The sequence below is a fragment of the Aulonocara sp. 'chitande type north' Nkhata Bay genome, linkage group LG18, assembly GCF_057382095.1.
Source record: "Aulonocara sp. 'chitande type north' Nkhata Bay isolate Kocher_YH1m ecotype deep benthic linkage group LG18, A_spYH_male_GT1.1, whole genome shotgun sequence".
Classification (NCBI taxonomy): domain Eukaryota; kingdom Metazoa; phylum Chordata; class Actinopteri; order Cichliformes; family Cichlidae; genus Aulonocara; species Aulonocara sp. 'chitande type north' Nkhata Bay.
The window spans coordinates 11,115,569-11,142,363 of NC_141361.1; the positions used below are offsets into that span (position 1 = coordinate 11,115,569).

Sequence of the window (26,795 nt, forward strand, 5' to 3'; positions counted from 1 at the left end):
TATACATTACAACTTTTTACACTGAAAGAAAAAAATAATGGTGCCTTTCATCAGAATCAGAACACACTATTAATCCGGAAGGAAATTATGTGGTTACAGTTGCTCCAAGACAATGAGTACAGCAACAAACTGAATTAAATAAAAAAATATATTTCAAAATTACAAAATATAAGAAATAGCTCTAATATATACAAACAGCTCACTTATAAATATCCAGAATATTACAAAGATTAAATATACATTATTGAAATTTTACTCTAAACTGTAAATCTATGCATTAGATGGGGGAGTTGTACAGGGAGAGGGCCACAGGCAAGAATGATTTCCTGTGTCGTTCAGTGGTGCATTTGACTTAAGGGAGTCCAGTTCCATCCCCACAACATCAGTGAAAACTTCTTAAGCCAGCAGGTCTCTGTCCAATGGCTGAAGTCTGTCGTGTAGAGGGTGAAGAGGAAAGGGGAGAGGACGGTCCCTTGTGGTGCCTCTATGTTGCTGATCACCTTATCAGACACACAATGTTGAAGACACACAAATTGTGGTCTTCCTGTCAGGTAATCAACAATCCAAGACACAAGAAAGGCATCCACCTGCATCGCTGTCAGCTTATCACCCAGGAGTGTTGGCCTGATGGTATGAATGCACTGGAAAAGTCAAAAAACGTGACCCTCACAGTGCTCGCCGGCTTCCCCAGATGGTCGTAGACACGATTGAGCAGGTAGATGATGGCGTCCTCAGCTCCGAGACGGGGCTGGTAAGTGAACTGAAGGGGATCCTGATGTGACCTGACAATAGGTCAGAGTTGGATAAGGATGAGTCTTTCCAGGGTCTTCATGAGATGGGAAGTCAGTGCCACAGGTCTGTAATCCTGGGAGACACTGGTGCAGGATACCGCATGGATTTTTTTCTTTTTTTCTAAATCAACAAATATATAGCTGAGTTTCCAGTTGCCTTTTCAGCATCTTTACATAACTTATTTGGCATCATTCAGTGGTCACATCAGAGCACAATGTAACTCACATGTCATGTGCAGCAGTTATCTATGACATCTGGGAGCAGCAGGCAGTTTGTAGCCAGTTTGTTGGAAGTGTTTAAGCTGTCTGTGAGTAGATGCACACACTCAAGTGTTTCAGTTAAACTTCAGTTTAGATTGCAATAACCTCATATTAATAAGAGTAATATTGGATGATGTTTAAGCATATTTGGATACTATTGCTATATTATTATTCTTGAGTTGATCCTACCTTGGGTTCCCAGCATTCTGCTTGGCTTAAAAGCAAGAATGTAAATATTATGTTTAATGCTCTAAATTAATAAATGGAAACATCCATGATAGTTTCTGTGTAATAAGCAGTAAACAGCTGGAAAATGCAAAACCGCCAGTTTCTATTTACCATGTAATAACCTATTAAAGCAAACTTTAATGTTTGACAATTACCTGGAAATACCTGTGGTATTTCTGTGTATTCTGGTTTGCTTTTAAGCAAAGCAGAATGCTGGGAACCTAATGTAGGAATTATTCAAACAATATAATATAGTACTACTATCCAAATATGCCAAACACAGAGAGAGAGGGAACCATTCACACTCACACTAATCACTTATTAACCTAACCCCACTAACGTCTTTGGACTCTGGTAGGAAGAAAGTGGAATTTAGTACCTTCTTACTATGAGGCAACAGTGTTAACCTGCTTCTTTTTTTTGTTGCATGGGGCAGCACGGTAGGGCATTGGTGCCCTACCGTGCTGCCCCATGCAACAAAAAAAAAGGACTTTGTCAGACACTTTCCAGATGGTGTTGTAAAGTACTAACAGTAGTTTTGAGGCGTCACGATGCGGCTCAACTTGTTTTACATTACAGTGCAGTACCACCTAATGTGGTAGTACTCCATGCGGCTGAACGTCCCATGATGTCCTTTGTATATGAACGTCCGAAGAAATATTTTGAAAGATGATCAGAAAACCTAGAGAACTCAAGACCACAAAGATGCTACCTAAGACTTCTACATATAGACATGGGCAAAACGTGGACAATATATGAAGGAGTATTTTGTATGGTAAAAGATGTACATAGGTATTATATTATTTAGTTAAACCATGACATCTAATTATTAACTGTTTATTTTATCTCAAAGATTACAAAATAGATATCCCCAAATTATTTTTTTTATCTCAAGAACAATTCAAAAACCGGATCTGTCAGCTGCGAACGTCTGCTGGATATCTTCACAATCGAGTGGCTAAAAATGTTTTTTATTTATTACATTCTTCCCTTAAAGAATATTTTCCCTCTGCCAGTACTATACAGCTACACCTAAAACTGCTGTAAAAGACTTATGCAAGCCGTTGTATCATGCTGCTGCTAAACGTCCCTGTGAGGCTGCTGAAGATTCGAAACTCTTTATAATCATTAGCAGCACAGCACTTCTAGACCAAGAGGGCTTAAAAAGAGAGAAGAGAGGAAAAAGGTTTACTTACTGAAAGAGACTGCTGTGATTAAAGATGAAGGAGGAGGACGTAGAGCAAGTTACGCACTCAGTTACAAAGCCACAGAGAGCCTGGAGACTCCAGCAGTTCGGATTGGTGAGGCAGGTAGTTTTAGCTCACAGACACAGATATTGATAAAATGACTGCCTAACAAACAATTTAACCCAGTGAGAGTTGTCGACAGCAAGGATTTACATGAATGTTGTGTGAAAAATATGAACCAATAGTAGAGGTGAGTGTGTTTACATGGACATGGCTATTTCGGGAGTCAAATACAGGATATGGTCTAGGACTAAAAAACACACGTCTCTTACGATAAACAAAGAGCTGTTTAGTTATCGCTCTTTCTGTGCTTGATACTGTAATCGTACGCCTGAAACTGTGTACTTGATCGATGATTCGCCAATCTGATATCATCTTTTACCCTCTCTTAAAAAACTCAACTCGCAATAGTAGATTTTTTTGGACACTGAGGTTCACAAACTAAGCCTATTAAGGTTATACGAATTGTCTGAAGCAATCCATATAGCGCCCCTCCCTTTGAGACCGTCTTCCCCTTACGATCAATTTTAATTGGCTGCCACTCATAAATAGAAGGTTGGAACAGCAGGTGGGAGGGGCTTCTGCACTCACAGCAGTGGGGAAACGACTGTCTGAAACCTTATGTTTAAAGCAGCCTGAAGTCTGAGCTCTTGGTTTACAGGGATTATCTGCACAAATACTGATCTCGTTATTTGAGACATTGCACACATTTAATATGAGTATCTGTAAACTTTGATTACGTTTGATCTGGTTGTAAAGAGACCTTCAAAGAGATAAAATTGACTCTGATACTTTCAGACAGGCTCAGTGCTGCTTTGAGCTTCATATTCTGAAAGGTTCAGCACTTTATTTTCAGATCCCACATTGCCTGGGAGCCTGGGAGCTTGGGGACAACTGAGTGATCCTCTGAGGGCCTGCAGCATCCATTTTCATTACTCACCCCATGCTGCTACTTTGCCCTTTTCAGCATCACAGCAGCCATTTATGGGCAACTCCTCTGGGCCACCACAGCAACCCTGCTCTCTTTATAGCCGCCCAGAGAGACCATCTATCCCTTCATCAAGCCATTTAGCAAATACTCCTATTGAGTATGAAAGTGCCAGTCTCTTTATTTGCCACTGTCAGTTGGCTAGGAGAGGTCCCTAAATCCAAAACACACACATCTACCTATTTATCAGCTTTGGTTTGAAATAGTCATGGAACATCAATCACAATTTTGGGTGTCTACCGTAAGTCTCTGATTGTTTATCGATCAGTTTCCTGCATGAATCTTGTCTCGTAAATCCATACTCATGCATCATACCGGGTATTTAAAAAGTGCAAAAAGAGCAGCAGCTACACTGCAGTAAGTGCTCGTTCTTATAAAAACAACAGAGAGAAACTCAACTTTCTGCTCTGAGAATAATTAATTTCTGCGTATTACAAATGCGCATTTCTTTATCTTCCTCCTCCTGCAAGACAGAGACTTCCCTGGTCTAAGGGGAAGTAAAAGAAAAAAAACCTAACAGTAACGTTATGTAATTGTTCTTTTAGCAAGCTTACACCGCTCTCTTCATCCGCAGCAAGAAAAAAAAAATCAGTTTGTTTTCTGTGAATTTCCATCTAGACACATAACCACTGTGAATATGCAAGATAAGTGGGTGGGTGACATTTACAGAATCTGCACAGGTTACAGTTAAAGACTGAAGTTTCTTCTTTGTTGGCATTATAGTTTTCTGTGTGACTCTGGGACAAAATCAAAGAATAAGATTTTCAAAAGGAATCTCACTGCTGGTTATGAACCAGGTTAATGGTTGCAGAAATCATCTTTTAAATAAAAGCACAAGTACTTTTGACAGCTTTCTGTTCTATCCCAGTAACAGATTGATTAGTTGAACTCTTTGTTTATTGTCTATTAAAAAAATCTTAAGGAAAAGTGTCCAATGTTTGATATTTCATGGGTCTCAAGAATTAGATTTTGCTGCCATTATTGGTCTTGTATACACTCATCTGTGTACGATGACCTGCAAAAATTCAAATTAAGCATGAGAATGAGGAAGAAATGTAAATAAATGACTTTGAATGTGGTTGCTGGTGCTGGACAGGCTGGTCTGAGCATTTCAAAAAATGCTGATACACCGGACACAACCATGTCTGGGGTTTAAAGAGGATGGTCTGATAAAGAGCAGCAGTTCTCTGTGTAGAATATCATCTCTGAACTTGTAGTTAGTCAAACTTTTAAGCAGATGGACTGCAGCAGAAGAAGACCACACCTTGTTCTACTCTTATCAGCTAACAGGAAACTCACACAGCTTCAGCAAAACTAGACAACAAAAACCTAAAAACAAGGCCTGGTCTGTTAAGTCTTGATTTTACAAAGCTCAGTTCATCTCAAGATAGTTTCTTAAATATGACAATGAGTTCACTGTACTCAAATGGACTCCATAGTCACCAGTATCAGTATTATTTTTACAGCACCAAATCATAATAACAGTTGCCTCAAGGTGCTTTAAATTATACTCAGTCCAGTACATTCTAATAAGGTGTACTAAAGTGCCCAATTTGTAAATATAATGGAGGGTGTTTCAAACACACATGCAGTAATTAGAATTTTGTAACTCTTGATTGGACATGAGACGTTTAAAGACAACCACAATGTTCTTAGTTGGCATAATTTATTGTGCTTTATAGACCAATTATCCAATGAATCAAGGAAATAACTGCAAGACTCAGTATAACAATAAAAATTAATGTTAACTGAGGTTCAGCAGAATACACTCAATGAAAAATTAAAGGATTAGCCCATTATGCAATTAGTTAAATAAAAGGAAATGAAACTGCAACTATCTTCAATTCATCATTTTTAAAGAAAATAAAATGCCAGCTTTAGTGTTCCTGGAAAATCTTTTGGGTTTTTACTTGAGATTCTGTTGGACAGCTTACTCGTTTTGGTGACTTTTATAGACCGAGTGATTCAGCTGCAATCGGTTGCCATCCTCCAGTTTCTACAGTATATATGGTGACATTTATTTAAACTATGCAGTCTTGTTCTATTCATTTAGACAGGTTAGAAAGCTCCTGGAGACGTCAAAGATTTAAAATTTGTTCCTCTCCATGAGAGATGCAGGGCGGATGGAGAGGAAACCACCCGAGAACAATTGGGTCTATACAGACAGATGGAGACGCCTGATAGTCTACAGCTACATATGTTTAGAAAGGAAGAGGAGAATGAAATTAACTCAAGGCAGCCAAGTTCACTCTGGACTGGAGCCCATATTCAACTGTTTCTTTGTGTAAGGCAGTATTATGTGAAAAAGTATGAAACAAGATTTTTCATTTAAATGAATCAGTTTCTTATCTCAATAAACCAGAAACAAAACCTAATAAAATGGCACACAAATCCAATCACAACAAACAAACAAAAATCCTTAAATGCTAAAACCATTTGTTAGCATACAGCAACCGTCTTATGTACCTTCTGTGATAGATATTAACTTTCCATTGCAGCACAACAGGAAGCTGCGTCAATTGCGGCCATTGTTTTTTTCAAAACCTTTTTTTTTTTTTTGGATTTTGTTGTTGTTTTCCCTTCAATCGAGTGCATTTAGCAGAACATCCCTAAAAGGTTATTAGCAGTGATGTTTGGCACAGCCATCAGGTCAGCATCAGCCTGCTTATGCACCTTATTTAGGACTCTGTATGAGTGTGTGTTTGAAAGAAAGCCTCCACATGCTTCCTGGCCTTGAAGCAAAACAGATAGATTCACTTACTGAACTGCCGGCATTAAAACAGCCTGACATGATGTCTTTTTGCTCCAGTCTGACGTGAGGACAACCATTTTAATAAAGATCTATCTAAAACCGTTCTCGTAGAAAACAGCGGCTATAAGACTCAAGCCTGAGTCGCACTGCCGGAGTGGCATGTGCCTCGATAAGCATCGTCGTTCAGACTATTTTTAGTTCTCTGGCATTGTGCCAGATAAAATGCAGACTCTGGAGTGTTCATCAAGTCCATTTCATCAAAGTGAAACACAAGCTGGAGGAAACTAACTTATAAACTGCTGTGCAGGCTTTATATAGTGCAAGGTTCCCACTGGTGGTGGGTTGTCAGGTACAAGACGAGGAGGATATTTAGCGCTTCTGTGAGTCACACCTGAGGAGGTCAGAACTACCATAGAAACTAAATTGCCTGACTTTGATGATGCTTTACGTTATGCAGATAAAAGTATCCTTCAGTGATCTGCACTTGTTAGTTACACACTTTACAGGGTAGAGTAGCTGTTAAATGTGTTTTAGTCAGTACCTAACATTTTAGGCACTTAACTATAGAACTTTAACCTAATGAAGACTTAGTCTTCTTTTAAATAAGAAGACGCTCTGATGATTTCTTGTCAATGACAGCCACATTTTGTTATACTGTATGTTTAAACACTGCTCAAAAACACTTCACAGTATAACACAAAGTCAGTTAAATTTTAGGGATAGTCCTGTCCTGCTAGGAAGCAGAAAATATTGTGAATCCATTTTACCTGCTTTGCAAATGAAAGTGACAACAGGTACAAAAACAAGGACATCCCCAAAAAGAGAATGGCTTTGGAGGGAGTGCAAAAGACCATTGCTTTCTCCTGACTGATATTTTTTCTAGTTTTTCTTGGTGCTACTATCCTTGTCACTACTGATGGCATGAAAATGAAACAGTATCTGAAGCCCACAAGACAGTTTGGCTAGAAAAAAGTACACAAGTTGCCTGCTGGATTTTATTTTGTAGGGCTTGAGTAGTGCTCCAAACCTTCGTGTGACAGTACATACTGTAGCTGCTCTGCCTGTGCAGCTTGAATGAGCGTTACTTTGCTGCTGTGTCTTCAGTGTACTTTCAATTGCACCAAAGCACATGAAATTGATCCAATATGGTTTATAACTGTGTTATCCCTGAATTTTAACTGCTTAGTGTATTTAGGCCTTATGTACTCACATGACAGTACTTCATTGTTCTGGGCACATTACAAATAAATTCAAATTCAAATTCAAATTCAAATTCAAATTTTATTTGTCACACACACACAACCATACACAGTATGACATGGGGGTGAAATGCTTGTAGCTGTACAATGCCCGACCATTAAATGACAGAAGAAAAGTTTTACAATATTTACAATTTACTACAAAAATTTACAAATTAACTTAGGAATTTACAGTAAAGAATGTGCAAATAGCAGAAGAGATTATAAAGATAAGGATTATAAATTATAAGAATTATAGGATTATAGGAAATGTGTGGTGGTGCGTGTGGTGACGTGTGTGAGAGTCCAGTCTTATAGTGACGTGTTTGGGAGAGTCCAGTCCTACACCTGGTTCAGGGCCCGAATAGCCTGGGGGAAGAAGCTCCTCCTCATTCTCTCTGTTTTGGCCTTAAGGGAGCGGAAGCGCTTCCCAGACCTCAACAGTGAGAAGAGTCCATTGTTGGGATGGGAGAGGTCCATCATAATCTTCCTAGCTTTGGACTTGCACCGCTTGGTGTAGATGGACAGCAGGTCAGGGAGCTCTGATTGAATGATGCGTTCTGCCGAGCGCACCACCCTTTGCAGATCTCGTCTGTCCTGCTTGGTGCTGTTCCCAAACCAGGTGCAGATGTTTGACGTCAGGACGCTCTCGATGGTGCAGGAGTAGAAGTTCTTGAGCACCTTCAGTGGCAGATGGAAGTCTCTAAGTCTTCTGAGGAAGAAGAGACGCTGACGGGCTTTCTTAACCAGGGTGTTGATGTGACAGGACCATGACAGGTCCTGAGTGATGTGGACACCCAGGTATCGGAAACTGTCCACTCTCTCCACTGGCGTGCCACTGATGATGAGGGGTTTGTAATTCCTCGCCTGCTTTGTAGTGAAGTCCACGATCAGCTCCTTAGTCTTGCTGACGTTTAGGAGGAGGTTATTCTCCTGGCACCAGGTCTCCAGGTTCCTAATCTCCTCCAGGTAGGCCGTCTCGATGTTGTCGGAGATCAGGCCCACAACAGCAGTCACAAATAGTCACCTGCAAGGACTATGAGGCAGGCATACTCATTACAATGAGCTGACCGACTGTACATAGTGACAACTGCAGCATTTTGAGCTAAAAAGAATAGCTCTGCTTACACTCTCCTTTTTTGGTTGCAAGGTTTAAATGACACAAATTCAGTTGGCACACTAACCTTTCTTTTTCTATTACAAAACAGGTCATGCGCACCACAGACCACATCCTCTAAACTGAACGTTGAACTTTGCAATAATGATTTTTCTGATGACTTTTCTGTTTATGCACTGGCTGCTTGGATGTTCTGTAGCTGGGCTGTTGAGGCAGACAAATTAAAAGCCTGATAACCACAAAGAGAAGTTGAATGTGATCGTATTACTCCTTATTTGCAGTCTTATTTGTTGTCAATCATTAGAAACAGCATAAAAAAATCTAAATCAAAGATGATTTTGTCAAAAGACCACCTGCTGCCACCAACTTTTTTTTAAATAAATCGAAAAATTCATGGATAACAACAATCATTATATTTAACCATTAACAAATATCGCTTCAATAAAAGAGCTTGTCCATACTGGCAGAATAACCATTAGAGAAACATAAAAAAATATTTTGGTAATTACTAATGGCATTAAAACACTCAGTGGTGATCTATATAGGCAAATGTATGTAAGAGCAATCATAGTGTTGTTTACATATGGCTGATATGGGGTTATTTATCTTGAACTGTTAAATCCAAACGGGCTCCTGTCTACACACAGAACCACTGACATGATTATGAAAACTGCTGCTTGTTGGATTATATCTAAGTCCCGCAAAAAAGATGCTAATTTTTAGCTGAGTTTATCTATCATCCTCCTCTGTTTATTACACAAAAGCAATAATGCAAAGAAAAGCTTTCTGAGTGGCAGCTTATGTACTCATCTTCTTTTGAGGGGGGACAGTATTAACCTGTTTGAGTCATAATCCCACCTGTATTAAAACTGTGGCGTCGCTGGTGCAGCCGCAGGCTATTTTCTACGTGATAAGCTGAAATCCTCAAGGCAATGAATTCCAGTGGAATTCAAGTAGATTTAATTCAAAAGCAGGAAATATTTCTGTGTACACACACTATATATACCCACTGTATATATACTGTCTCTTCAGACCTTAGAAAGATCAGGTCTTTTGTTTTTGAATGAGTTGCATTTTTATCATTTTGACCTGAGTGAACTGAATTTAAAAATGAGACTGACCTGAGTGGACCGCAGAGATTTGAAAGAGTCAGCACCTCTGAGGTTCCACAGGGTCAAATTATGGCCATCACATATAAATGAAGACTTTTATGAGAGGTAAAGTATTTATAGTATTGGTTAATATATTCTCTTCTCTCCCGCTAGATCTGTACTCCTGACCTTGTGGTGTTCCTGGCCTGCACTAACCACCGTTTGAAGGAGAGGCTGCAGAAACGAGCCGAGCAGCAGGGACGGCCTGACGACAACCCTAAGGCCATTGAGCGCCGTCTGACCAACTTCAAACAAAACACCATTCCTCTGGTCAAATACTTCCAGGAAAGGGGACTTATTGTTACGGTAAGGCTGCCGAAAAACCCATTTTTAGAGAAATTACACTCATACAGCACTTCAAACCAAAGGATGTGGAGATCAGGGTGGTGGGTGGGTGAGCACGGCTTCCAGCTGGCACAGAATTGACATTCACATAATCATCCATCCATTCATTATTTTTCTTAACTCCTTACCCAGCCCCAGTTTCCACGAGAGTTGGAGCCTATCCCAGACACCGCACAGTGCTCTCACAGAGAGACGCAACCCTGTATGGTGACATCCACAACTACGGCCAATTTAGAATCACCAATGAACCTAAAATTGTTCGTTTTTTGTGGCAGTAAGTCACAGCTATGCCAAACCCACATAGAAGTGCAGATGGAGCCAGAACCAACCTCAAAAGTTAACCATTACATCACCTTGAATCACCTTGAAACCCTCTTGCTCAAGTGTCAAAAATAGATTATTATTATCATTATTATTATTTTACTCCCATCATACATTTTGGGGCGCTTTTTTTTTTTACAGATTTTTGAAGAATGTTGAGCATGAGCTAGTAATTTCATTTATTTGTAATTTCAAAAGCACTCTAGCTATAAGGTGAAGGGGTTTTTATAACTGCAGTTTAATTGGTAGCCATTGGGTGATGGGTGACTAGCAGGTACACGTGCCTCTCCAGCCACTTCTTTATTATTTAACCCTAATGGCTTAATCCCAATACACATCATTCATCATGTATGACTGCAGGCAATTTAAAAAGCACAGCATCTGATGAGACTGTTCCCACTGGGCAAGTCTTAATGCCAGGTCAATAAAATGAAGAAAAAGTTCTCTTTGGATGCAACTGGGGGGAAAAAGCTATAGTTTCCGTGATCATAAACAACAGGGCTGAGCAAATGCCATTTTTGTTCTAATGAGGTTGCTTGGTAAAAACTCTTTATAAGAGGACTTTATTAGTCCTCTTAAAAGAAATCCACCTGATATTTGTTAAAACAAAGTCTGTTAAGACAAAGTTGTTGAGACAGTGTGCACAAAATTAGAAATCTATTTAATAGCTGCAGAGATACAGTCTGAATGAAAGGCCTGACCATGCTTGGTAGGTCAGTGTTATCCTTCTGTCTGACGGGGCTTGCCTGGATGCATAGATGTAGGCCTGTGCATAGCAATTTTGTTAAAATGACCCAAGATCTTCATTGTCATGCTTACCACACTCACCACAGCAGGAGCGTGCATTCAAAGTCAAGTACGTTTCCAACCTGCGTCAGTTAGTTTCTGATTGTTTGGAGCTGAAATCCAGACTGCTGCTGTTGAAACAGAGATTTCAGTGTTAACTGGAGACCTCTGGGATATTCATCTGATTGTGTGGCTTGGTGCAAAGTGGCATTGAGTTACCCTTGGCATGTGTGAATTGAGTGCAAATAGAGATATTGGCTCCTGCAGTCAGCAGCCCACTCTTCTGGTGGGAGTCTTATTGATCTGTCTGAGTGTCAGCTCAGTGTCGTCTTCTTTGTAGCAGAGGGAATACTGAATAACTTCTCTACTGTATTATTGCAAGAAAGAGACTTTATTTGCATTCGTATGGATTTGGATCTTTGTCTTGGGATGTCTTCAAATCAAATGCATACAATAACCTTCACTGGATTTTCATATCAACACTAAAAAGAAGGCTTATGTAACTTTTGCTTCCTGTCACCTCAGGTAACGGTGAAAACATCAGTGTCATTAAGGGGTTGGCTCCACACATATTCCCATTTAATTTGCTTGCTTTGTTCATTCATGTGTTATGTTTTTCCAGTTTCTTAGCATGCTATTTTTATGCTCTGCTTATTTTCTTTTTGTCTGGCCAGCTGTTCTGTCTCATCACACTTCTTGAATCTCATTTCTGATTCGGTGTTGCTTGTTCTCTCTTTTTCAATCGCCTCTACCTGCACTCAGCGAGCCTGTTTGTCAGAGAGATAACAGGCTTTTTGTTTGTTTGTTTCAAATCCAATAACCTGCATTTCTTTGGACTGTGTGGAGAGGGAAAGAAGAGCAGGTCTTAAAGTATTCATGACTTCTCAATTTTGCATCTTGTCGACCCCCTGTGTGCAGTGCGTTGTTGTGCTGCAGTCTTTTTGAAAAATGGTGGAAGACACATCACGTATAAGGTGTCATTAATACATCTGCAACGTGGATGAAATGGTATGGTTGCAAATCTGGCAAGTTTTTAATGCACTGTGCGCTGGCACCCATTCCAGTTCGCATCATTTTCACTACTGAACGTTCCCCATCAGAGGCCTAAGGACAGTACAGTGGGACTCCACATTTATAGTTTCATCAGGGGAGACAATTTCATGGTGCTCAGCCTTGTGACAGTAAAAAAAAAAACATTGGCATGGTCCTGCTCCTGGTCAGCACCATGCATGTCACTGGGATTGAAAACTGTGGACTCATTTTGCTAAAAGATGCTGACAACTGCTTTTACTCTCTAGTGATGCTCTTGCTTCCAAGCAATAACTTGAAAAACTTTCCAGATGCTACTTAAGAAAAATAAATGTCAACCAGAAATATGCAAAAACATAACCTATCTCACTTACCTGTAATAAAAGCAAAATGGACAATTCCCCTGGCTTTGACAAGGGGAAACCAGAGCATAATGTAAAAGTGACTCCCCTCTTCCCCACTTCCTGTGAAAGACCAAAATAGTAAACACAACATTTTCAAAACCCTTAGTTTACCTGGATGCAAGCCCAGTAATCCAGGTAACGAAATCAAAGAAAATTAGAAGTTACCTCGTCACCTGGATGCAGCATTTTCAGTGAAACGAATGTTTCATCGCTCATCCAACTGACGTCTTTGGTCTCTCATTATTGAGCATGCATCAAGACACCTAGTTTACCCACCACCAAAAGAAAACACAAGACCTTTTACACTTCTCCTTGACATAAACAGGAAGAAAATGTGTTAATAAGAAAGTTTTCCCAGACCAGAATAATAGGGTCTCAATTCAAAGTAGGTACCTAAGTTTTCAGCCAGACACAGAAGAGGGAGGAAAAGACACTATTCACACACCATCAGTTTAAAAAAAAGGTCATAACAGCTGCAGAAGATATCAATACACTTCATAATATTTTCCACTTAAATAACAAAACACCTCCCCCCCAAAAAACCCCAAAGATGAGAAAAAGGAGAGAAAGGTGTTAGAAAAAATAGCAACATGCAAAATAGTTATAAGGTGTTTTGTTTTCACTGCTACCAGCATTCATGTGTCACAGCTGCAGTTTTAATTTAAATGATTTATTCCTCTAGAATTAAAAAATAATAATGCAATGTGTTGATTTATTCTCAGTGGTGGCTCTGCTCCCTCAGCTTCATAGCTGCCTGCCTGTGTGGTCAAAAGACCATCAATACCTAATATAGATTTATGCCCCAACTACTTTAATCATCATCAAAGGCTGATATTGCCCAACTGCATTCTGTGGCCTACTTTTGTCCTAAAACACATTAAAAAAAAACTTTTCATTTTGAAGTTAAATCCTGAATCTGTTGAGTCACAATACACAAACAATCCTTGTGTCCTCATTTTTCATCAAAGTTCTGCAGACTGAGTACCTAAGAAAAGCTCTAGATAAAAAAAAGAATCTTTTTATATCAATGCAATGCTTTACAGAAAAAAAATGGTACATACAGTGGGGCAAAAAAGTATTTAGTCAGCCACCGATTGTGCAAGTTCCCCCACTTAAAATGATGACAGAGGTCAGTAATTTGCACCAGAGGTACACTTCAACTGTGAGAGACAGAATGTGAAAAAAAAATCCATGAATTCACATGGTAGGATTTGTAAAGAATTTATTCGTAAATTAGGGTGGAAAATAAGTATTTGGTCACCTCAAACAAGGAAAATCTCTGGCTCTCACAGACCTGTAACGTCTTCTGTAAGAAGCTTTTCTGTCCCCCACTCGTTACCTGTATGAATGGCACCTGTTTGAACTCATCATCTGTATAAAAGACACCTGTCCACAGCCTCAAACAGTCAGACTCCAAACTCCGCCATGGCCAAGACCAAAGAGCTTTCGAAGGACACCAGGAAAAGTATTGTAGACCTGCACCAGACTGGGAAGAGTGAATCTACAATAGGCAAGCAGCTTGGTGTGAAAAAATCAACTGTGGGAGCAATCATCAGAAAATGGAAGACATACAAGACCACTGATAATCTCCCTCGATCTGGGGCTCCACGCAAGATCTCATCCCGTGGGGTCAAAATGATCATGAGAACGGTGAGCAAAGATCCCAGAACCACACGGGGGGACCTGGTGAATGACCTGCAGAGAGCTGGGACCAAAGTAACAAAGGTCACCATCAGTGACACACTACAACGGCAGGGAATCAAATCCCGCAGTGCCAGACGTGTTCCGCTGCTGAAGCCAGTGCATGTCCAGGCCCGTCTGAAGTTTGCCAGAGAGCACATGGATGATACAGCAGAGGATTGGGAGAATGTCATGTGGTCAGATGAAACCAAAGTAGAACTTTTTGGTATAAACTCAACTCGTCGTGTTTGGAGGAAGAAGAATACTGAGTTGCATCCCAAGAACACCATACCTACTGTGAAGCATGGGGGTGGAAACATCATGCTATGGGGCTGTTTTTCTGCCAAGGGGACAGGACGACTGATCCGTGTTAAGGACAGAATGAATGGGGCCATGTATCGTGAGATTTTGAGCCAAAACCTCCTTCCATCAGTGAGAACTTTGAAGATGAAACGAGGCTGGGTCTTCCAACATGACAATGATCCAAAACACACCGCCCGGGCAACAAAGGAGTGGCTCCATAAGAAGCATTTGAAAGTCCTGGAGTGGCCTAGCCAGTCTCCAGACCTCAACCCCATAGAAAATCTGTGGCGGGAGTTGAAAGTCCGTGTTGCTCGGCGACAGCCCCAAAACATCACTGCTCTCGAGAAGATCTGCATGGAGGAATGGGCCAAAATACCAGCTACTGTGTGTGCAAACCTGGTAAAGACCTATAGTAAACGTTTGACCTCTGTTATTGCCAACAAAGGTTATGTTACAAAGTATTGAGTTGTATTTTTGTTATTGACCAAATACTTAGTTTCCACCCTGATTTACGAATAAATTCTTTACAAATCCTACCATGTGGATTCATGGATTTTTTTTTCACATTCTGTCTCTCACAGTTGAAGTGTACCTCTGGTGCAAATTACTGACCTCTGTCATCATTTTAGGTGGGGGAACTTGCACAATCGGTGGCTGACTAAATACTTTTTTGCCCCACTGTACCAGCGTTAAAACTCTAAGAATGGGAAATAGCAAAGGAAAACTACAAAAAAAGGACAATAATAAATTGTCTTGGATAGAGTGCATTAAAAACTTGAACCCATAGTGTGGAAATGTAAGTATGTCTTAAATAGCAGTTGGCATTGAGACCGTTTGATGTCTCCAGTCATCTAGATATAACTAAATAACACCAGAAATAAAATGTTAAGAAAAATAATAAAGGTTTGTTTAATCTTGCCAAGTTTTTTTCTGGTTTGATCACAGAATAGAGCATTCAGACTTCACAATTCTGTGTAAGCACCATGAGTCCAGCAGGAAAAAAGAAAACGTGTAAACAATTAAGAAAGTTAAGCCCGAGCACGGCTCAAGACTTAGCATGCACATCCACATCTCATGTTATACTTTTCCCAAGTTTTAGATCTTGCAAAGAAATTCTTCTATTTTCTGCTATAGTTCCAAAGTGTGGTTATATTATACACTATATTTTACTAGGAACTGACCTCCCAGCCCATTGTTCCTTCAGTGGTCATTCTCAGGAGCTCAGTCATTTCCAGCGTGGTACCGTAATAGGATGCCACCTGTGCAACAAGGCCAGTTGTGAAATTTCCCCACTACTAAATATTCCACAGTGCACCGTTATGCCGGGCCAAGGCACATAGTACGCACTCCTAAATCTTGTGGAAAGCCTTCACTGAAGAGTTGAAGCTATGATAGCTAAAAAAGAGTGGGCCGGCATCATACTAAACCCTATGGACTAAGAATGGGATGGCGACGAGTGAATATTTTGAACAATATAGTCACTGAAACGAGTCAGCTCAGTTCTGGTAACTAAACAGGACGCTTCCTTTGGGAGGTTTTTGGGGCACACCCATTTTCTTGAGCGATCATATACGTAAGTGTGGCCGCAAAGCATATCAGTATGCTCTAGGACAACCTTGGAAATGTGACTGGGGAAAAGGACATCTGAAATACCATGCTTAACCTGCTGCCCCCGTTATCGGACTTCAGATAAGTGGCAGGAAATGGATGGAATTGTAACTCAGACTTTAGAAAAATGTTTAAGAAATGACCTCCAAATCATTTAGACTTGAATGAAATCCATAACTTCAGATATTAGGTTAAAATATGCTTTGGATTGTTTTTCTATAAGTACATTTAGTTTAAACATCAGCATCTGTTCTTACGTTAAACTGGATGAATTTTCTGCTGCCTGCCACCTCTCAGTAAATCCTCTACATCTTCCCTGCATTCCCAGTGGAGTCGCTTTAATTAAGACACACTGAGCTCTGTGTCTTTTGAAGCAGCAATGTGATGTTTTCTCTCAAACTCGAGAGATGTTTTTTGAAGACAGTCTGAGCAGTAAGCTCTTTAGTTTCTCAAGAAAGTAGATTTTGTTTTAAGCTTCCTTTTTTTTTGCTAGCCAAAATAATATCCCATATAATACTATGAATTACAAGCTGGGGAACCACAATGAACCTCAGTGCAACTTAATGCTACTGTGTCAACCAAATATGCACCAAATATAGGCTCATTTAAAAACCAAAAATTAAATCAAAGGGCTACTGGGAAAATTGCAAACTCAGGGCATCAAGCAAGTTCACAAACCAGTGGGTGACAGCTACATCTATCTTTTATATACAGTCTGTAAACCACCTAGAAAAGAAACATGAGGTCAGACTTGCTTACTGGAACACACTCCCTCTTCTAGCACCAGTTAAGTTTAGGACCAGTTGTGACAGAAGAAGGGAGAAAGTCCAGACTGAAGAAAGAAAAAGTCAGGTTCAGTGGATCGGTTCAGAAATACTACTTCCTTACCAAACCATGATTATTACTTTAATGATGAAAATGATGTTTATGTATATTTGGTGTTGTTCACTCCAGCGCTTATGTTTTCTTATGGCCAGGATAATAGCTGTAAATGGACCTCTCTGGGTGCACTGTCCTTATGTGGTGTGACAGTTTGTGTTTTGTAAAAGACTCCTTGGGAATTATCAGTTTCTTCTGTGAATAGAAGAAGTCTGCAGTCTCTACAAAAGTAGTTTGAAACTTTTTTTTTAGCTTATTGATAGTTTGTCCCTTCTCTGTCCCCACTTCCACTGTGATGCAGCAAGGTCAACAGGCTGTTACAGTGGGTCTCAGACAGACTGCACGTCACTCCACCTTTCCGTTAAGCACATCTTTAGATGATTTGTCAAACCATCTTTTCAATCGCACAAGCTTAAAGACTCAGACATCAAAGGCTGGCAGAGTTTGAAGTGCTTTTAAAAAGACATCATCCCTCCACAAAAAGTGTTGAGGAGTTCTGGTTGTTCAGAAGAAACACTGATGAAGAGCTCAAATAATAAATACAAGTTAATTCTATCTTCTCAGCTGGAGCAGATCTGTAGAGTGGGTTTGTCTGTTTTCCAGTGACATTTGTGAAGGATGAAAATGTATTTTTCTCTTTAAGCCTTGACCTTTTGTGCTCCACTGAACCAACATAATCTGAATATAAAGAGGCTAAATAGATTTTTTTATTCCATTTATCTCAACAGCCCCTTGTATCACGCTTAAAAACTTACAGAGACAATAGAAAGCCTTCCAGTTAGCTGCCCATCATCAGCAGACTACAAAATCACAATATTTTTAGCCACATGAATTTTGCTTTCATTGATTTTTAAAATAATTTAATGCCAAAGTCTGATCAGTGTGCCGTGCTGGGGTTGCTTAAATTGGGATATATAAGATCTGGTGACTGCGGACAACATCTTAGTACAGAGAACTCATTGTCACTCATTACTGAAGAAACCAGTTTGAGATGATCTGAGCTTTGAGACATGGCACACTACTGTTGTGGACGTTTTCCATTAAATAAAGCCTGCAGACGAGCGGTGAGCGGTAGCTAACATTCTTTAATCCAAACACACAAAGAACAGAAAACCAAGCTTGTGGAGAGCCTACATGACCGCGGGGCAGACGGTCAGCAGAGTCTCACCTGACCCTAGCATGGCTCTCAGTTAAATACCTTCTTCAGGAACAAAAGGCAGTACACAGCTGTTTCACACCTTAAGGTTCACACTCCCTTGCTACCTCCCAGAGTCCTCGAAGAGACAAAAGACTCTTCCTGTGGAGTGGTTTTCTTCCCACCACTTCCTTACTACTTACAGACATGTTAAAATCCAGTGGCACCAAGGCATCATACAATAAAATAATGTGAGTAATACATAAGTAAAAGAAATTGCTATACACTACCCTGCTGGAAGCAGCCATCAGAAGGCGTTAGCAATGATACTCAGGCTGTGGGGTTTAACCAATGCTTAGTTGGTACTGAGAAGCCTAAAATGAGCTTATTTTCATGTGATTGGCTGATTAGTTATTTCAGTTGGCAAGCCACTGAACACATGAACTTAATAAAGTTGTGGCGAGTGAGGACAGGGACCAGTTAAAAATGTTATTCAGTAAGTTTTAACATGCTGGATTATTGGGTACGAATCTCTCTTGAGATTCAAAATGTAAATTCTTCATCAATTTTTTGTCACTTTATGCTTGATATCTGATTTGTCCACCTAAACTGTAGCAAAAGTCAAGCATCGTTTTCAGGTTTGAACAACTCCACATACACCAGGAAGAAGGAATATACAACACTCATACAACACGTGTGAACACGAGGCAATAACAAGGCCAGGAAAAAGAACAAAGGAAGGAAAACTCCATAACTCACATTAAGAATTAAACTTCAAAATAAAGCAGGGTTAAAGTGAAAGAGGGACAATGAGTGGCTCTGGCAGACAAGGAGACATATGTATGCTAAGAAAAGGAAAGTATGCAGTAACACACCCACACACACCCTTATTTACACAGGGTCTCCACAGCAGTCAGCTCTGCATGTTTGATTTTGGGAGATTTTTTACACCAGATGCTCTTTCTAACGCCTCCCCAAAATTATTTGTGTTTCTTCCCAAGGATCTCTTGCTTGTTAGTCAAATGTGTAAACCACTACACTATGGAGCCACTACAGCAAGGCAAAAAGACAACAAAAACAAAGGATCAGGATACTTTTGAAGCTCATAACACATATGACAAAACATTCAAACATGACTGAGCATCAGTTTCCTGAAAGGCAGCAAATGGTTATGAGTTAGAAACACCTGATCGAGTTGCAGATGATGACTACTCAATCCAGATAGTTCTGCTTCAGGTTTCTTCCTGTTACCAGGGAGTTTTTCCTTCCTTTGGTCACCAACTGCTTGCTCACAGGGGGTTATCTGTAACAATAAATGAATTGGTTACCTTGGGAGAGTTTAAGTCTGTTTTAAAGGAACGAGAGAACAGCTCTTTTACTCAGTGTGATTGTTTTTAAATGTACTCTTAATTTGATCTGTTATTGTATATTTTACACATGTTTGTATGGGATATTGTATTTGTTTTAAATGTTATATACCTATGTGGTATGTGACTTTTGTTGCTATGATGCCAGGTCTCTCTTGGAAATGAGATTTTTAATCTCAATGAGATTTTTTACCTGGATAAATAAAGGATTAATAACATGAAGCGCCGTGTTGCGGGCACGTCGCAGACCGAAATGCAGAACTCGGGCCTTTATTGCTAGGTGTTCAAACAAGGTCAAAATAATGCACTCAACAAACACTATCTAGGGAAAATGCATGAGGGAGGATCCGATAATGAACAGATGGTGACACAGACAATGAATACAAGATAACAAGCAGAGGGGCAACAGGCGGGAACACAGGTGAGACTTACAGGGGAAAACGAGACAAGGGAAGCCCAGAGCAGAGGGAGACGCAGGACTAACAAAATTTTTAAAAAGTAGTAACTAAACATGGAATCACAGAGAGACAAAACTGTGAACACAGGGGAAGCATGATAACTAAAACCAGGGAGAGAATACAAACTCACTTAAACTGAGAACTGAACCCAGACAAGTAAAACTAAGACGATCTAAAACTAGAAACACTAAACAAAGAGAGGAAGCTAAGGATTCAAGAACAAAGGACTAAACACTGAGGAACTAGGAATGGACTATGGGACTGGACCAGACATGGGAACATAAGGCAGGTGAGGAAACAAAGGGACCTGGAATACAAAATAAACTGAAACCCAGAACATTTGTTCTCCTCTTCAATAATTATCCTATCCGATGGACTCCACACTTTCTTGACTGATGAATGTAATAACCTCTGAGGCTTAATTGCTTTTGCACAGCGAAGCCTTTTGCGTGAACGCAATCATTCCACTTTAAATGTCAGGTCCAATGTAAGAAGGAATAGCGTGACAAAAGAACAATCGCAGTGAGTCACTTCTCCACTTCGCTGAAAAATGACTGATTTGTCGATACAAACGCTTACGAGGACGTTAATTTCTCCATGTTTAACTGACTTAACTCCTAATTTTGTCGCCCTGCATTCTGGCACCGCTGACGTACACTTTTTACATGTGAGATGTCATTTTCCTGAATGCAGTGTTTGTGATTTTCATCTAAAACATGACATTTAGATGTTTGCGAATGAAAGTCGTTTTTATCCCCTAGCATGTCGGATGACTCAATTATCAGACATACACGCACACATACACACACAAACAACTCCACAAAAACGCCCATAATCGGAAATTGCTGCGAGGAGAGATAATTGTTTGTTGGGTCCTCGGCTGAAGCTGCCTTGTCATTCTAGGAAAACTGACCGATCTAATTACGTATTCCCTGACTGAACTCAGCTCCTGCTTCCTTCCCACATGCTGTTAGGTGCCATGCAGATATAAACAAACAAGACATCGAAATTCTCCTTCGTGAGTCTCTCTAAAGATGGGCAAAATATATTTGTTCATTTTTCTTGAAATAGAAGATTTGGAGACAAGATGGGATCACATGAAAATAGTCACACATCTATTTATAGATCCTTTCATGTCTATTTATATCAAAGCTGTCATCCAGTGATGACACTGAACTTTACATAACTTCCGAAAAGACTGTTGTGAAGTACAGGGAGAGTCTTTTGAGCTCTCGAAGAGCTTCGTGTGAATTTGTTTAAACAGATTTTGCCAAATGCACAAAAGAGCTGCAGAGAGTAGATGATGCATCTGCTTTAAGATGTCTCAGAGCTTTGGCGGACTCTGATTCATCTGTTTCCTTTAATCCACCTTCTCCGAGAGAATAGATCAAGGCTGTTACTTCACCTCATATCTATAAAAGGTGCAGCTCTTTGCTTTAGTACATGAAGCTAAAACATGTTCTTACAGACATTTTTGACAACAGCTGAAGACATGATCGATAACATGATGGATGGCGAATAAAATCACTTTAAAATCAAGCGTTTTCTAAACAACCTTGGGGGTGGATCCATTTAAAAATGCTGGATTTCCAGTTTATTGCACACCATGGAAGCTGAGATTTGGAAAATTATCCTTGAACCCTGCTTAGATGTACTTGAAGAGATGTTTCTGTTCTGGCTCTCTCTTTGATACTGTCTTGGAGCAACTGGGAAAACATCATTTCCTCTGGGGTTAATAAAGTATTCTGATTCTGATCAGCAATTAAATTTATGAAAAAATATGCACATGCAGGTAGAATTTCAGCCCCCTTCAGAGCATATATACACAAGGACTATCTTGAGTACCTTTTTTGCATTTCTTGTATATAGACGCTTTGGAGCTTCTATAGTAATAAGCGAAAAATGCTAAAGCCTCGCGATGCAGGCAGGTGGATGGGGAAGGAGTGTTACATGAAAACAAAGGCTCAAATATATCAAATAGCTGATGACTGAAGTGGAAGGAGGCGAAGGATGATGGTAGGCTTACCAAGAATCTGGCTTTGACCGTGGTCCAGATGAAGAGCTGGCTTCAGAGCTGCAGTGAGCTGTTGTCACTGCTTTTTTTGTTAGATGCAAATTAAAACGCTGTCTCACAGATAACTGCAACTTTAAGAGAAAGTTGTCAGCAGTTATTGCAAAAACGTTCTTTTAAGACATTTTTGGCTTTTTGTCGAGCTTGTAAATTAAAGAGAACGAGAACCTCGAGGTAATTTTGGATGATTATTTGGCACTCAGCTTATCTCGTTGATCTGCTGATTGATCAGGTTTGACTGACGGTGGCTGTGATTATCTGCATAAAAGAATTTAATTGGAGCAGTCTCACATGCACAAAAGTGATGAATATGCCCTGGGTTGTCTTCCTCATCAGCTATCTGTTCTTGTCCAGCACCATAACTCTTTATTGTCTCATTTCTAATTGTTTAAGAGCATGTTTTTTTGTTTTTGTTTGGGTTTTTTTAACAGAGAGGACTAGATCAGTTTCAAAGCTGGCAGCTTTAAAAAGAAAGCATCCTTTATTCCTTACATCTGAATAGTTGGCATCAGAGAAAGCATGTAAGCAAAGGTAGCCAGAAACATGAAAAGAGCTGGTATCCAGTTGCTTTTGTCTCATTATTTAAAATCAGCATGACTGATCACTTTTTGCTGTTTAAGTTTAAAAAAAAAACATTCGAACGGGCTCCATGTAATTGTAGCCCTTTGCCTGCTAGCACACTAAACTATGCTGTTTTCAAGTTTGAAGTCAAATGTCTTAAATCCCATTTTTATGTGACAAATGAGTGAGCAGCCAACACGTAGCAAAGCTGATAGCATTATGTTGTGTTTAGGTTTGTTTTGTTGTCTGCGGACAAAAGGAAAAAGTGATTTACTGCCTGACATTCCAGTGTGGATACAGCTGTTTGGGATTTAGCAGCATTGCTGCAGTTTTGATTATTAATGGGGAGAGGTGCACACTTCATTCTCATTAATCATTTTTAGCAGTTTCAGAATAAAAAAAACCAGGAAGTCTAAGAAGAGTCATGTCCTCTGCTTGATGAAGAGACACTGGGATAAAGAAGATATTTACTAGCTTTAATGGGTTTAATTCAAACATTATCTGCACCCTAGTAATTTTATTTTCAATTTCCACTTTATCAGGTGCATCTATTCAGCTGTTTGTTTACGTAAATATCTAATCAGCCAATCACATGGCAGCAACTCTATGATCAAGGACTGCTGAAGTTCAAACTGAGCATCAGAATATGGATGCAAAGCCATTTAGATGACTTTGACTGCAGCATGTTTATAGGTTCCAGACACGATGGTATTTTAGAAACTGCTGATGTTCTGGGATTTTCCCACATAACCATCTTTAGGGTTTACAGAAAAGGAGAAAATATCCAATGAGCAGGTGAAAATGCATTGTTGGTGCCAGAGGTCAACAGGTGAATGACCAGACTGCTTAAAGCAATGGGAAAGCAACATTAACTCAGATAACCAGTCATTAAAACCAAATTATTCAGGGGGCCACCTCTGAACACACAGCATGTGTTTGCATAGGTTCATCAAAACTGGACAAGAGAAGACTGGAAAGACATTTCCTGGTCTGATGAGTCTCACTTTCTGCTACAGCATTCAGATGGTAGGATCAGACTTCGGAGTAAACACCATGAAGGCATGGATACATCCTACGTCATATCAAATGTTTTGCGGTGGTATAATCTGTGGGGGACATTATCTTGGTGCACTTTGGTACCAACTGCACATTATTTAAACACCACAGCCTACCTGAGTATGGTTGCTGATAGTGTCCATCCCTTTATGACCAAAGTGAACCCATCTTCTTATGGACGCTTCCAGCAGGACAACACACCATGTCAAATCAGCTCAAAGCTCGAACTGAGCTCTTAAACATGATGATCAGTTTACTGTACTCAAGTGACATTCACAGTCACCAGATCTTAATCCAGTCTTTGGGATTGGGCTGAGCAGGAGATTTGAATCATAGATGTGCGGTTAACAAATTTGCAGCAACTGGAAGAGTTTTAATGAAGTATCCTTGGGGTTAGTCAGTAAGGGTGCTTATGAAACAGAAGTTTTGGGAAGTAGATAGCTGGATGAACCATGTTTGCCTGCCAGTCTGTTATTCTGTCTAATGTAAGTGTGCTGAACTGGCTCCTCCTGACTGTCAAGATAACAACAGTCACATAATTAGTCAAAAGACCCCCAAAAAGTCAAAGTCTCTAATCTGTCCTTGATAAATAACAGTCTCTCTGAAGAGTCCCAGGGAGCTCCTTGTAAGTATAAATGGATTATACGGCGCGTCTGTGTTGGCGTCAGAACAAATGCTGGTTTTAAAGACACTGCAGTGTAACGGCAGCCACTTTTCTGATGTGATTCATGACATGGAGATTTCTGAGAAGGCTTTTGAATGCCACGCTCTCTGAGGAATCCTCAATCTGATCCTCTCTGCACCTCTTCTGCAGGTGGACTCGCAGGGCCGGCGGGGACTCGGGGGACTCTCCCACGCAGCAGACAACAGGCACAGGCCTCTTTTTTTAGGCTGTTACCATGGTAACCACAGCAGGAAGCTAGTTGTTGGTCGTGCAGCATCCCTATCTTACATCTTGTCGTTCCACTACTTCCGCCGCTGACAGTCGTTAATGTCTTCATTGAGTTCTGAGTAACTCTGCAGAGTCAAAGACCTGAAGGCGTCGCATCACAAAACTGAGAGCAGTCATGTCTTGCGTGTTTATATTTATCTGCTTTCGCTTGCACAAAGTGGCCTTTTGCCTTTCAGCTGGTTGTCATCGGCACTGATGAGAGCAGAAGGACAGCCGAGGAGCAGATTAATGGATCGGAGGAGAAGTCTGCATCAGTCAGCTTCCAGTTCACTCACAAACCAAATTCTTCATGGTCAATTTGCAAGTACTGTATGTGCAAAGAAAGTCAGACAGCCTCTGAATAATCTGAAAGAGGCCAGCTGACACAGAAGGAAAGTTAATTAATCGAGTGCTATTAAAGCTTCCGGTGTACGCTGAATACCAAATGACCCAAGAGTGTAGCTCTGAGCATCAGAGCTGGTTTCTAATGTTTGATCTTATAATGAGGCTCGTTCTTGATGTCACAGTGGATTAACAGACGGAGTATGGCTAGAGCGTTTCAGGTTCAGGTCATAACTTGTGTGAAGCCCTACCTCAAACTTTGTGAAGAAATAAAAGAGGTTTTAGGTCATCTTCAAAGAAAGCTCAAACTTTTTTCTCTTTCAGTTGGACGCTGACCGAGACGAGGAGGAGGTCTTCTGTGACATCGGCATGACTTTGGACAATAAACTGTTTCCCTCCAAAGAGCCTGCAGCTGGTAAGAAGAAAATTTGTTTTTGTAAAGCACTGAGACACCTCAAGGCATTTTATGGTCACACATAAAACTAGTATTATCCCTAATAAGCGTTTAAAGAAGGTAAACAGCACCAATTAATATAAATGTAACTGCTCCTGTCTTGTCTAAATCACAAATACGTCTCTTCGGGACAGATTTCTGTCTTTATCATGATTTGTTCCTACAATCTGACACCTCAAATGAGAACAGGATTGAAAACAACCAACCTCATGAACATATCAAACTGCCAATGAGACAACTAGGATGGGCTGTGTTAGCGATCATGTAGTTTTGGCAAATAAAACATTTATAATTAATTAAAACATGTTTATGTGTTGCAAAAAAAATGAATGCAAGAGCTAAATGCAGAATAAATCATATGTATAAAATATCCAGCTTATATAAAAACTCATGTTCTGTTCTCGTTCATGCTCCCTGGAAGAAAACGTTGCAAAAGGAAAATCCAAATCGTCATTTTCCTGAGATCATCACCCCGATCTTTGCTTGGTTTTGATTGATCTACTCGTGAAACAGCGTTTGCTAACTTTAATTTAAGGCTATAAAGTAATTCACAGTATAAACACGCTTAGCAGAACAACTGGTTTTAAATTACTGTTTATGTACAGTTATGGATTATAGAAAGCTAAAAGTTGACTAACAGACCAACCCTCCTCTGAATTAGTTAACGTGATTACAAAAATGCAAGCATAGGTATATTCAACTAAATATATATATGACTATATCAAAAGGGAAACTTTTTATGAATGAAGTGAATTAGCCCTGTGATGTCCAGGGTCACACTGCCTCTGGCTTTAGGACTGCTGGGATAGATATTCCAGTCTTAATAATAAACACATGCACTCACCAAATCCTCATTATGCGTCTTCTGTTAACAAATTTGCCCGAAGACTAAAGCTAGAGATATTTCCTGTGTATTTTTATTCTATTTCATTTTGTTAAAGTATAAATTATAAAAGAAAATCGAATACATGGTTCACTCCATTTTTATCAACGCAGTTTCTCAGGAACGCCTTGAGGGAATCTTTTCATATTCGGCACAAATGTTTGACCAACAATTTCTCATCAGCTCATCTTTGAATCCAATTTCAAGAGGTCAAGAATTACCGTTCAGTGTTTTATATTGCTCAGGAACAGTGGGAGGGATTGTGACCGTGCTTTATATTTGGTCTGATAATGAATGGGTGAAACCTTGGATGGCCACCTTGATGGCCATCTGTGGAGTCCACATTTTGGATTTTACAATTACTTTGCAGCAACTCTGAACACTTAAGACAGTGTCGGTGCCTGCAACT

General features: G+C 40.0%; 1 protein-coding gene across 1 annotated transcript in view; it reads left to right on the forward strand.

Annotated features, from left to right (window-relative positions):
* ak5 (adenylate kinase 5) overlaps positions 1–26,795 on the forward strand; it is a 105,248-nt gene that overhangs the window by 24,439 nt on the left and 54,014 nt on the right. The window contains exons 6-7 of the mRNA XM_086271124.1: positions 9,888–10,079; positions 25,374–25,464. Coding sequence (XP_086127250.1) covers positions 9,888–10,079; positions 25,374–25,464 — 283 coding nt within the window. The remainder of the gene's footprint in view (positions 1–9,887; positions 10,080–25,373; positions 25,465–26,795) is intronic.